Source organism: Lithobates pipiens, unplaced genomic scaffold, assembly GCF_037356315.1.
Source record: "Lithobates pipiens isolate NorthernLeopardFrog02 unplaced genomic scaffold, aLitPip1_a1.2 Scaffold_22, whole genome shotgun sequence".
In the NCBI taxonomy this organism is placed as follows: Eukaryota; Metazoa; Chordata; class Amphibia; order Anura; family Ranidae; genus Lithobates; species Lithobates pipiens.
Genome location: NW_027507784.1, coordinates 47962896 through 47976460, shown reverse-complemented (window position 1 = coordinate 47976460; position 13565 = coordinate 47962896). Strand labels below are relative to the sequence as shown.

At 38.5% G+C, this 13565-nt stretch overlaps 1 protein-coding gene across 4 annotated transcripts in view; it reads right to left on the bottom strand.

Annotated features, from left to right (window-relative positions):
* The window catches only part of LOC143923736 (sodium channel protein type 2 subunit alpha-like), a 200634-nt gene that overhangs the window by 38402 nt on the left and 148667 nt on the right, over positions 1-13565 (bottom strand). For all 4 annotated transcript variants that reach the window (XM_077447559.1, XM_077447561.1, XM_077447558.1 and 1 more), the window contains exons 18-20: positions 6375-6498; positions 3720-3874; positions 179-352 (exon numbers count right to left, since the gene is read on the bottom strand). In XM_077447559.1, coding sequence (XP_077303685.1) covers positions 179-352; positions 3720-3874; positions 6375-6498 — 453 coding nt within the window. The remainder of the gene's footprint in view (positions 1-178; positions 353-3719; positions 3875-6374; positions 6499-13565) is intronic.

Genomic DNA, 13565 nt, shown 5'->3' with positions numbered 1-13565 from the left:
TATATATATATATATATAGTTGTAGTAATAGCACACAGGTGGTTAAGAGTAAGTGAATGTACAGCCTTTAAAGGAGGATCAGCTAGTATTTTTGAACGTTAAATGTTCATTATTGCTAGCCACCATACATTGAGAAAGAAGAAGACAATTACATAGAAATACATTCCTAAATACCTACATCGACAATCAGGAAGTCCAGCCAGCACCAAGCATTGGTGAAGTATTTAGCAAATCCATAGGCCACCCATTTCAGAAGCATTTCAAGGATAAAGATGTATGTGAAGACTTTATCGGCATATTCTAGCATGGTTTTAATTGTTTTTCTTTGTTCTATGTAAATGTCTTCAAAAGCCTAAAATTAAAGAAAGTTCAGGGTTTTGAATCAATCATATTAAATATGTTACTGAAATAAAGATGAAAAAAGTTACACTGTACTTACCGTATATACTCGAGTATAAGCCGAGATTTTCAGCCCCTTTTTTTAGGCTGAAAGTGCCCCCCTCGGCTTATACTCAAGTCACCGCCGTCTGTCTACCCGATCAGCGTGTCGTGCAGACAGACGGCGGCCATTCCACTATTCAAAAGCCGCGCCTCCCTGTCTGTGATAGGCGGAACACTCAATTTCCCAGCAGTCAGTGGTCCGCCTATCATGGACATCCGCTCATCCTCATACTACGGATGAGGATGAGAGGATGTCCATGATAGGCGGACCACTGACTGCTGGGAAATTGAGTGTTCAGCCTATCACAGACGGAGGCCGCCATCTGTCACAGACGAGGAGGAGAGGTGCGGCTTTTGAATGGCATGGCCGCCGTATGTTTTTTATTCATGCAGATCGGTGCAAAATGGCACACAGAGGCTGCAGAAGGACACAGAGGCGGCAGATTGGCACACGGAGGCATGCACAGGACACAGGTAGGCTGCAATGGTCACAGGGATGGTCACAGGGATGGTCACAGGGATGGACACAGGGAGGTATACAGCTGCAGATGGGCATTGTTGACCCTCTTTTCCACTCTTTTAAGCTGTAACAGTAGCTGCTGCATGTCTCACCCTCGGCTTATACACGAGTCAATACGTTTTCCCAGTTTTTTTGTGGTAAATTAGGGGCCTCGGCTTATATTCGAGTCGACCTATACTCGAGTATATACGGTATGCAATGTTTAAAACACCATAAAAGTGAAAAGAAATGTTGCCTAATAGACGTGCACTGCCGAAACATTTGTTTCTTCGTTTTTCGGCTCATTCGTTATGATTGCAATTCGTAAATTTGTAAATTTGTAAATTTAAAAACTCGTAAATTCGTAAATAAAAAAAATGCAAAAATCCATAAATAAGAAAGAAAATTAGAAAATTCAAAAGAATAACTAACTAATAATAACTAACTATTAAATTCAAGGTATTGGAATTTCCTTTCATATTTGGCTATTAGTAACAAATACAAATTTATCCGAAGTTACGAATTATTCGAAATAAGGATTGCTACAGCTAAACAAATGGGAACGTAATGAATTAATAATAATAAATAATAATACAATTTTTTTATTAGTACTATTGTTATTCATTATTATTAATTTGTTACGTTTCATTTGTTTATTTTGGATAATTTGTAACTTCGGATAAATTTGTATTCCTTACGTTCACTAACAGCCAAATTTGAAAGCAAATTCCAATACCTATAATTGAATAATTAGTAATAGTTAAGTTATTATTAGTTAGTTATTATTCCAGATTTTCGGGTTTTCATTTTTTTTTTAAATATGCAAATTTTCTAATTTATGAATATTTGGAACAAACGGGTTTTCGTTAATTCTGATATTTCCAAATTAACGAATTTGTCTAAATTCATTATAAAACAAATTCGGAACGAAACAAATTGCACATGCCTGTTGCCTAATAAGTTAGTAATAATTGTGTGACTTCACCAGTGAAGATTATGCAGCTTTACTTTAGGAACTATGAGCAAAATCAAAAATTACATTTATTATGTAGTCTGTAAACTTTAACACAACAGATTTTTGTTTTTGTCATAGTCCTTCCAATAACAAATAGTTTTATTAGCTGTTGATGCTGGTAGAATCATTATTTTACCACTACCTTTACCAGGTTGACAACATTGTTTCTCCTGCAGTGAAATCCCACTGCAGCATTGTCACCCTATGGACAAGGTAGTCTTAGATGGACATGCAATTTTAAAGGAGACTTGAAGTACGTGACAAACGAGTAAAAACTCTAGCTAACACTTTTAAGTAAAAAAAAAACACTTTTAAGCTTAAAATATATGTATAAGTAAATAAAATATATTTTCCTATTTACTAGGGCTTTTAATATAAGGAGGACTAGCAGCATGGGATGTAAACAATGCCTGAAGTCCATGATTTTTGGATCAAAGTAAGTATCTCTGGAGATGAGGGGTGGGATCTGTTAGGTCAGCTTAAGAGGCAAACAGGATAAGTGCGCTTTCTTTGATTTCCAATGGTGAAAGTCTATCTGTAGATTACCCAAGATGCCAGTACATTTATTGGCATTCATCTGAAATTAAAGTGCCACATTATTGTAAATGCTGGAAAGTTAAATCAACTGCTGGGTTCTCTTATATCTCTGAGAGCCCTTAGTGGAAGTTTGCTGCATTTGAGAAATCTAGTCTGAACACCAAACAAAATCATTACAGTAAAATCTTTCCTATCCTGTACAAGTTTTAATTTGTGAAAGAAGTGGGAATACCCCAAGCAGAATCTATCTGTGACTAAAATGTATAGTTTGGATGGACTGGCCCAATCTGGCAAATTAGACAATTTCCAACTTTGACAACTCAGGCATCAGGTTAGATGTAGCCCAGTTATTCAACCTTCAAACTAAAAAGAAATCAAGAGTGCATTGGCATTGTAAAGAAAGATCATAGGAACTTTAATAACATACTTTATGTATATATATGTATAACATAAAAATTCAAGTGCTGCGTGCAATGCACTTAGCATTTTCATCTCAACAGTCAGACTATGAAATCAGACTCTGCTTTTTGTCTGTACACTTGCTACCTTGTTACACCATCCTGCACTTTTATACCTACTACTTTTGGAATGCTACACTCATCAGCGCTTCATTGTGCTGGCTACCCTATTGGTATATGGGTGCCATGAGCAGACTGAATAAAGTGTTTATGGGTTGCACTGTTAACTCAAAGGCCGAGGGCATTGCCCTGGAAACATGTCAGAGAGACTATGCACTGAGGCTCTGACAGGTGTAGCATTGCAAGGTGGAATGAGTATAGAAGTGGTATAACAAGGCAACAAGAGTCTGAATTGAATTTTTATGTCTGCTGATATTAAAATGATGAGCGCATTGCATATGTCACTTGTGAGTATGTTTTTAATGATATTTTATTAAAGTTACTACGATTTTTAGCATGCCAATCCACTTTATTTATTTTTGTTTCTCTTTGCTGATTGGCCCAATCAAGATAGCTGCAAAGTGAAATCAGAAGGGGTAACTTTGAATTACGACTGGATTGGCAGTTGTTAGTATTGGAAAGAAACCGTATCCTGTTAGCATTATCTCTTTAAATGTAGTCATATAGATAATAAGCATTCCCTTTTGTTAGCCTAAAATTAAGGTTTAACATATGAGCTTACATTATGTTGTGCAGCTTTGCAAAAGGTTTCACTGATGTTATTTGTACAAGGAAGTAGGTGAGATCTTTACAACTGAGCAACACTTACCAAAGCTCCGCTGCTAAGAAGAATCATAAAGATTATGAATGTCTCAAACCAGTTGTGCTCTACTATTCTAAAACATGTTTTTCTTAGATTCCACCATTGCTTGCCTCTCCCTTCTAGAGTACTGACATCACAAATAGGGAACTTCCTGATACACCCTGTAAAGACAATCACAACAGAAAATTCAGTGAAGTTGGAATTTTTTCATCATTAGTTATTTTTTATGATCTTTTGCCTTTACTATGGATACAACCTGGCCCTTTACTAAACTGTTTCAGTGTCATGGGGAACAGCTTATTGCTATTTGGACTTCTAACCCATTCTGTGTTGTCACATGGTTTGCTTCTGAGAAACCAGTTTTAAAAACCTATAGCATGGCTCTATAGGGCCATGTTTAAAGAAGGGCAAGAGGAGCCATACAGATGTGAAGAATAATAAAGCAAGGCTCCATCTACATATAAAGAAGACCTGTTCTTAGAGAAACATAGAGGTAAGTTACTTGTCTTTCCCTGGGTTCCATACTTCTTGAGTCACTGACACATGCATGTAGTAAGTGAAACCAGAGTAGGTCAGATCTCCTGACCTTCTCACTGACTTTGGGTCAAAGTCATGAAGCAATTATATAAGTGTGTAGGCCAGAAAGCTAACAATTTCAGAAAGATGGATTATCAATAGCAGCAAAAATATATATCTCCTTACAGGTTTGCTTTAAATGCATTGACAGAGTACTGGTATTTTGATATGTAGTTTTATGTGTGGCAAAAATTGTCTAAAATAACAGTGGTGCTGAAATGTAAATCTTCAAGTAAATATATGGGTCCCCATGGAGCATCTTAAATTTAATAGTCCTTAAAGGGGTTGTAAACCCTTGTTTTTTTTTTATTAAAATACCAAACATGTCTATACTTAACCTGCTCTGTGCAATTATCGAGTGCCCACCAGGAAAACCACTTTCCCTGGGGGCACCCATGTGGGCTTGCTCCCTGGTCCTGCTGCTGCATCCATCAATACAGGCACCAGTACTCGGCCCTGCCCTCCACTCCTGTGTCAATGGACTTGCTTGACAGCAGTGGGATCTATCAATCTGTTCAATGAGGAGAGAGACAGTGACTGGAGCCACTATGCTTGGGCACATCGCTGGATCGGATCGGGCTCAGGTAAGAAAAAGGGGTGTCTGGGGGGGGGGGGAGCTGCAGCACAGAAGGTTTTTCACATTAATGCAAGGGTGCTCAACCTGTGGCCCTCCAGCTGTTGTGGAACTACTAGTCCCATGAGGCATTGCAAAGCTGTCAAGTAAACAAGCATGACTTCCAAAGGCAGAAGCATTATGGAGCTTGTATTTCTGTAACAGCTGGAGGGCCACAGTTTGAGCAGCCATGCCTTAATGCATAGATTGCTTTAAGGTGAAAAACCTTGAAGCTTTACAACCACTTTAAGCCTCATTAAAGGCATAGTTCACCTTTCCCAAAAAAACTTCCTATGCAGATAAGGGCCATCTGTAAATAAAAACAAGCTGTGCAGCTTTGCCCAACGTTGAATAATGCCCTTGCTATAGGTGTATGCCATTTACGTACCTTATGAAGTCTAACATTGCTAATGGCAGACTAATGTTACTGTTCAGCATTCACCGTCACAGAAGCAGCTCTTTCTCTGATTTAAACCCCCTCATGTGCATTTTCTCTCCCATGATGCATTAGCTCTGAGCTCAGTGTTTGAGAGCTCACTCCTGTGTTGGTGAAGGTGAGCAGTAATAGTTGAGCTTTTTCTCAGCAACATCCATAGCAACATCTTGGAAGTATCCCAATCAGGCTTCATGAGGTACAATATATAAAGGGCTTACAGATATAGCAAGGACTTTATTGAACTTTGCTCAAAGCTGCACAGTTTGTTTTTATCTACAGACTCCTCTTATTGTATAGACAGTCTTTTGTTAAAGGTCAACTTACCGTTTAGGTTCTCCCCTTTTCTTTAGTCTCTCTACTTATTAGGCAATAGGGGCTCTGATAAAAGACAGAGAATAATGGTGTAGGGCTTAGTGCTGGGGCGGAATGGAGGATGTAAATCTTGACTCTGAAAATGTGATGGTCGCATGCAGCCTGGGACTAGAATCAAAAGTGCTGATTTGAAGACAAACACCCGTACTTACAGGCATCTGGTGCCCGCATCTCAGCACTATTGTTATTCCTGACGTTTTTTATGTCACCACTACAAATGGATACAATTTACAGTCAGATTTTTATGTCACCATAATGTCAACATTTTCTTTTAGGCTTTTGGCATTTACAGGGGCAAGATTTTGAAAAATAAATTTAAAATGGGTTATTAAATGAGAGGATCTCTTAGTAAAAATACATTTGAAACTGCCATGTGCAAGCTTAGATTTTCCTGCCAGTTTTGTGTTTGATTCAGTTTGTAGTTTTTCTTTCAGCGTAACCTCTTTGTGTTTAATGATTTCTTTTTTGTTGTAATTGTGTAAGGAGTACCACAGAGAGAAATATATTAAACTCGCAGAGGGTAATTATTATGGTGCTGAAATACATCTATTGAAACTTTAAATGGGTAATTTAGAGATTAATATTTTTCTGCTGTGACTGTATATATGGAAAACAACAAACGGGAATGTGTAGAGGACAATGTGTCACAGCTTGATACAAGTACCTTCTGTAAAGCAAGCTTCTGGCTCCATAATTTCCTCCGGCTCCACTAAAGCTGCAGGTTCACCTTCCCCGGCTGGCCTTATGTCAACAGTGCTGCCTTCTGACGAGCTGGAACAGGTCAGTTTCTGCAACAGAAATGGTTCATCACAGTGAAATACATTATAGACAAGCTAAAATGTATTGCTCAGTTATAAAAGTGCAATATTACCTTTTCACTAGATCACCAAATATTTTTTCCTATTCCAGCTATTCCATCTAACTACATAGAATATATAAAGCCAAAACGTTGTAGCTTTGGATTATCTTTGGATGAAGTAACAAGGTGTTGGAACCCCCTTCAATTTTTATTGCTGTCTTGGTCATTCCTAGAGGGATTCTCTCTTTCTGTATGTCTTAGTGACCACTGAGACAATAAACATTTTTGCTCTGACACCAGAGTAGGAACAGATATATATGTGTGTGTGTGTGTGTGTGTGTGTGTGTGTGTGTATATTACGGTGTAAAGATTTTAGGCAGGTGTAAAGAAATTCTGTTATAACCAAGGAAAAATGTGTATATACTGTGCTGTGGAAAATAAACTATTATGCAACTTAGCAGCCAACACTGCTATAGACAAAAGCATAAAAATACAAATATATGTGAAACATAAATGTATATAATGTGCAGGTTTCAATCATATGTGATAAACAAAACAGAAAATAAAAAGAAAGTTCAATATAAATATTATGGTAACTAGTCCATAAACACTCTCTAAGGTGTAAATCCAATTACAGTCCAAGTGAAAAGTAATTCCAATGAATAGGTGTAGAAATCCCACTGTTAAGTGAACTCTTAGAAATGAAAAGACCACCACCACCACCGTGATTATGGAGGAGGCTTACCGGAACGTGTGGACATAGCGGGGCTTACTCCACCCAAGTCTCAATAGGCTTATCTGCTTAAACCAACCCAATAAGGATAGCAGGTCCTCTGTCTCGTCTCCAATACCAGACCGTCAGACCATCAGTAACAAGTAGTAAATAGTAAACCAGCACTTTATATACATTCATGTTTCACATATATTTGTATTTATGCAATACAACATAGCGCTACATTTTTTGGAAAGAAATGCTGTAAAAATATTTTTTTTAGCAATGAACAAAATGAAAAAGTACATGAACAGAAGATAAATCCAAATCAATTCAATATTTGGTGTGACTACCCTTTGGCTTCAAACCAACAACAATCCTTCTAGCTACATACAGTACTGTTTTTGAAGGACTTCAGCAGGTAGATTGTTCCAAACATCTTGGAGAAATAATCACAGATCTTCAGTGGATGTAGGCTGCCTCAAATCCTTTTGTCTCCTCATATAATCTCAGACAGCCTTGATGTTGAGTTCACCACATCAGTGATGTCAGTGGATCAATGGTGTCCTCAGCATTGAGAACACCATTGATCCTGAACAAATTTCCAATTTCTTTTGCAGAAATGTAGCCCCAGACTTGCAAGAAACATCCACCGTGCTTCACTGTTGCCTGCAGACATTCATTATTGTACCACTCTCCAGCCCTTCAGGGAACAAACTGCCTCCTGCTACAGCCAACTATTTCCTATTTTGACTCATCAGTCCAGAGAACCTGCTGCCATTTTTCTACACACCATTTCCTATGTTTTCATGCATAGCTGAGTCACTTTGCCTCGTTTCCACGCCAGAGGTATGGCTTTTTGGCCACAAATCTCCCACGAAGACCACTTTTGGCCAGACTTCTCCAGACAGTAGATGGGTATACCTGAGTCCTATTAGTTTCCACCAGTTTTATGAGGATGGCACTGTCTTTTATTTGCTGCATTAGGTTTCCTTGGTTGACCACTATGTCTACGGTCCTCAATACTGCCCAATCAATGGTGTCCTTAATGCTGATAAATACAGGCATCTACTTATCCATTGTACCATACCATCAGGTAGGCGTGTGATTGGCCCCAAATTTATTCTGCAGGACAACTTCAAACTTACAACCAATGCCATTAAGAAATATCTTCAGTGTAAAGAAGAACAAGGAGTCCTAGAAGTGATGGCCTGGCCCCCACAGAGCTCTGGTCTCAACATCATCAAGTCTGTCTGGGATTACATGAAGAGGACACCATTGATCCACTGACAGCATTGATGCGGTGAACTCAACATCAAGGCTGTCTGGATTTATATGAAGAGATAAAAGGATTTGAGGCAGCCTACATCCACAGAAGATCTGTGGTTCATTCTCCAAGATGTTTGGAACAACCTACCTGTTGAGTTCCTTCAAAAACTGTGCGCAAAAGCACTGCATGTACCTAAAAGAATTGATGCTGGTTTGAAGCCTAAGGGTGGTCACATCAAATATTAATTTGATTTAGATGTTTCTTCTTTTTTCTACTTTATAACTGGTTTGGCTATAATGACTGTTTACATTTATGTAATAAAAACTTTTCTTGAAATGTAATAACAATATTAATCAGTTCTGAGTCACCTAACTCTGCAAGAACCTAATCTCCTAACACTGCTAGTATCCATCGTGTCCCCCTATTGTATAACAGGTGAACTTTAAAGCATATCAAATCTCAAAACTGTGCTTTCTTATAGAATAAGGAATGGTTCAACAACATTTTTTCTCCTCTGCTCTGGTAACAGCTCAAAATGTGTAATTCTCTCTCATCTTTAGTATTAATGACAATGACCATGGATAGAGAGGGTGAAGCTCCTAAGCAGGGGCACAGCAATTAAAATATGACAGGGGTTCTAATTCCTCCCTTCTCTATACAACATTTAAAAAAAAAACTTTAAATATACTTTAAGCATACAGTTTTATCAGACTAATCTGTGCAAAGGATTTTTTTGCTAAACCGCAGTCTAAGCTATTTATCTTTCAGAGTAAAACAATTCAATTAGACAGCATTCTAAGAATAATTGTTTTATTTTTATAACTGCAGACATAAAAACAAAATTGGATTATTGCTAAAGCAGTGCTTGCTATCCTCTGACCCATAATTAGCTTGTAATAGATCTGCATTAACATGTTCAGAAAATGTGCTAATGAAGCTCCAAGGGTTTTACACAGACTCAGCTGTGAGGGTAACAAAGTAATCTACTTAAATTTAACCAAACTCTGACACAGACATCACATTTAACTTTAGGCTCAAAAAGATCAGTTAAGTGTACACAGACATCTGAAGAAGAATTTCTTTGCAGAATACGTCTGATTATATGAGTACTATTCTGTGTAGCGAGCAAATGACTGCATGAATAGTGAAGCCCGTAGATAACAGGTGGGTTGCAAAACTTATGTCCATCTCTGCAGATGAAAAACAAATAAATGACAACAGCCCAGTACAATAAAACATTAATGCTTCGTAAGTAGGAATAGGGACATTGCCAATTTTGTACAACGTCATAGTACACTATGCAACAGGGACAATGACAGTAGTAAAAATGTGTGTTAAAGAGTCTAATGAGAGTATCCAAAATATTATAACATTGGTGTAAGTTCGTTGAGCACTGAGGATGGGGGAGATTTTTAAGCCCCTGGAATCCTTTGGGTGTTTTATGTATTCTGGTTATGAATATCAATATTATATGTTTTTGGCCTCTGGTCTTTGGTCTGGTGGTATCAAACTCATTAAACGTGGATTCTAAACTCTTGGTCCCATAGCTAAGGGGCACCCTGTTTAAAATGGAAATGGCCTCACCAGAGCACCCATGCCCTGCATGAATCTGATTAGCTTATGTCTACCATGAACTACTGATAGATTTAATCCAGCATTGCTGTTAGAGAGTTAAGTTTGTCATACATTATGCAATTTTCTTATTTAATTTCCTTTAGATTTAGCTTGAACTATGCAGTGCAAAGGTCTGATTGCATACAAATTGAAAGCATTTGACCTCATATTATATGGTTTTGGTAAATCTTATCCCTTGTACACATGGTAGGACATTCCGATGGAAAAAGTCAGATCGGATCATGTTGTCAGATAATCCGACCATGTGTGGGCTTCATCTGACTTTTTCCGTCGGAATGTCCGACCAACAAAGTTTGAGAGCTGGATATAAAAATTTTCCGACAACATGATCCGATCGGACTTTGTCCGATCATTTTTAGAGAATTCCAATCGGACAAAGTGCCATGCATGCTCAGATCAAATTCTTAGACCAAAGCTAGTGGCTACTAGCCTGAACGTAGTCCCGTCGTAACTAAATAATGTCATCACGTTATGAACGATCAGATTTTCCGACAACTTTGTCCGACCATGTGTATGCAACACCAGTTTCGGACAAAATCCGTCAGACAAAATCCGACGGATTTTGTTGTCGGAATGTCCAACCGTGTGTACAAGGGCTTACAAGAAAATAATTTAATGTATGGACAGCCTCACCCTCACAGACCTCTGTCTGATGAAAGGTCAGCAAAATAGGAAATCAAAAAAAATCTAATGAAGTCCCACCAGTAAAACCTGACAGGGATTCTAAACCTTCCCCCTCTTTTCAAAACTAGAAAAAAAGAGTTTTGAGTTAACATATACTTTAACCTTCCTGGTAGTATGATTATGTCAGATTTTTGGTGCTGGAAGCAGTACATTGTTTTGCATGGAAATTTGGCGTTTTATATTGTAGGCCTGTAATTCTAATGTCCTGTACACACGGTCGGACATTCCGACATCTAAATCCGTCTGATTTTTTCTGATGAATTTTGGCCCAAACTCGTCTTGCATACACACGGTCGCACAAAGTTGTCGGAAAACCTGATCTTTCAGAATGAGGTGGCGTACAACATGTACGACAAGACTATAAAGAGGCCAGTAGCCAATAGCTTTCGTCTCATAATTCATTCTGAGCATGCGTGGCATTGTGTGCATCGGAATTGTCTACATACGGTCGGAATTTAAAAGATCGGGTTTTGTTGTCGGAAAAGTTTATATCTAGATCTCAAACTTTGTGTGTCGGAAATTCCGATGGAAAAAGTCAGATGGAGCCAACAAACGATCGGAACTTCCGACAACACAGTCCGATCGCACATTTTCCATCGGAAAGTCCGACCGTGTGTACGGGGTATTAGGAATAACTCACATAAATCAGTCCAAACAAGAGTCTAGTAGACATCCCGGGTATAATAAAGTTTGAAACACAAAATCATAAATTATAATATAATAAATAACTATAAATAATTATCAAAAATAATAATATAATAAGAAGAAAATGTATTCAATATTGTAATCAACTGAAAAACCACAGAAATTTGCTCAGTTGCAGAATTGTCGCTGTCCTCACTTTCAGTGTCCGATGACGAATTTCACCATGAATCACTATAGCTCAATTCTGCAAGTGTTCTAATTCACTACCACTGTTTTCTAGCTGGTCTAAAGGAACACTTTTTGGTTGCTATGGACATTCTCCAGTTTCCAGGCATAAAGAACAGTATATATATTATAAAACTGCATTCAGGGCACTGGGGACAATAGGGAGGTGAAATAATTTGATACAGTAATGTAATCTGTAAGATTACAGTGTACTGTATGTGTTCTGTTTTTTGCATTTTTAAAATTTGCTGTGTATGCCGGGCTCCCGCATACAGAGCATCAGGCGGAAGAGACACAGCCGCTGCACACAGCGGGGAGACATTGCAGGATCCTGGGGCAAGGTAAGTAACCTGTACCAGGATACTGCGATGCAGCCCCGAGTGGCTCGGGGTTACTGCTCTTGGTATGGAAAATTCACCCCGAACCACACTCAGGAATACTACTAAGAAGATTAACCACTTGCGGACCAGCCACCACTGTTTTACTGTGGCAGGTTGGCTCCCCTGCTCGAAATCATGTTATACTATGTGATCTCGCGGGGCTTGCATAGCAGCCCACCGCAAGCTCTGCGAGTCAGATCACGGGTCCTGCGGACTCAATGTCCGCAGGGATACCCACGGTCATCTCATGGAGAGGAAGAACGGGGAGATGCTAATGTAAACAAGCATCTCCCCATTCTGCCCAGTGAAACTGTCACTGATCATAGCTCCCTGTGATCGGGAGCATGATCAGCGATGTGTCACACACAGTCACTCCCCCCTACATTTAGAAGTACTCCTTAGGACACACTTAACCCCTACAGCACCATCTAGTGTTAACCCCTTCACTTCCAGTCACATTTACACAGTAATCAATGCAATTTTTATTGCACTGATCGCTGTATAAATGTGAATGGTCCCCAAAATGTGTCAAAATTGTCTGATCTGTCCGCCATAATGTCGCAGTCACAATAAAAATCGCAGATCGCCGCCATTACTAGTAAAAAAAAATTATTAATAAAAATGCCATAAAACTATCTCCTATTTTGTAGACACGATAACTTTTGCGCAAATTAATCAATAAACGCTTATTGCGTTTTTTTTTACCAAAAATATGTAGAAGAATACGTATTGGCCTAAACTGAGGGAACATTTTTTTTATATATTTTAATATAATTTTTGGGGATATTTATTATAGCAAAAAGTAAAACATAATGCGTTTTTTTCAAAATTGTCACACTTGTTTGTTTATAGCGCAAAAAATAAAAACCACAGAGGTGATCAAGTGCCACCAAAAGAAAGCTCTATTTGTGGGGAAAAAAAGGACGTCAATTTTGTTTGGGAGCCACGTTTGGTTAAGCTATTATGCCTCTGCCTCTAGTGGATGGTCTACTAACCTTTAACCTCCCTGGCGGTATGATTCAGTCCGGTTTTAGCTGCTGAAAGCGGTACAATTATTTTGCATGGAAATTTGGCGTTTTATTTTGTAGTCCTGTAATTCTTAGGAATAACGCTCTTAAATCTCTTCAAACCAGAGTCTAGCAGACATCCCGGGTATGATAAGGTTTATAATATAATAAAGAATAATAAAAATTATTCAATAATGTAATCAAATCCTAAAACACTGAAAAAGGGACATGTTTTGGTTGCTATGGGCAATCTCCAAATTCCAGGCAGAAAAAACAGTATTTATAATATAAAAGTGCATGCAGGGCACTGCACAGACCACTAGGGACAAAGGGTGTGTGTAATTTTTAATACAGCACGGTAATCTGTAAGATTACAGTGCTGTGTGTGTTTTGTGTCTTTTTACTTTTTTGAATTTGCCGCCGTTCTCCGCTCCTGTGCGCCGTAACGCCGCAGGGAACGGAGCTCGGCGGCATTCGGCACTGTGAATCGAGCAGAGG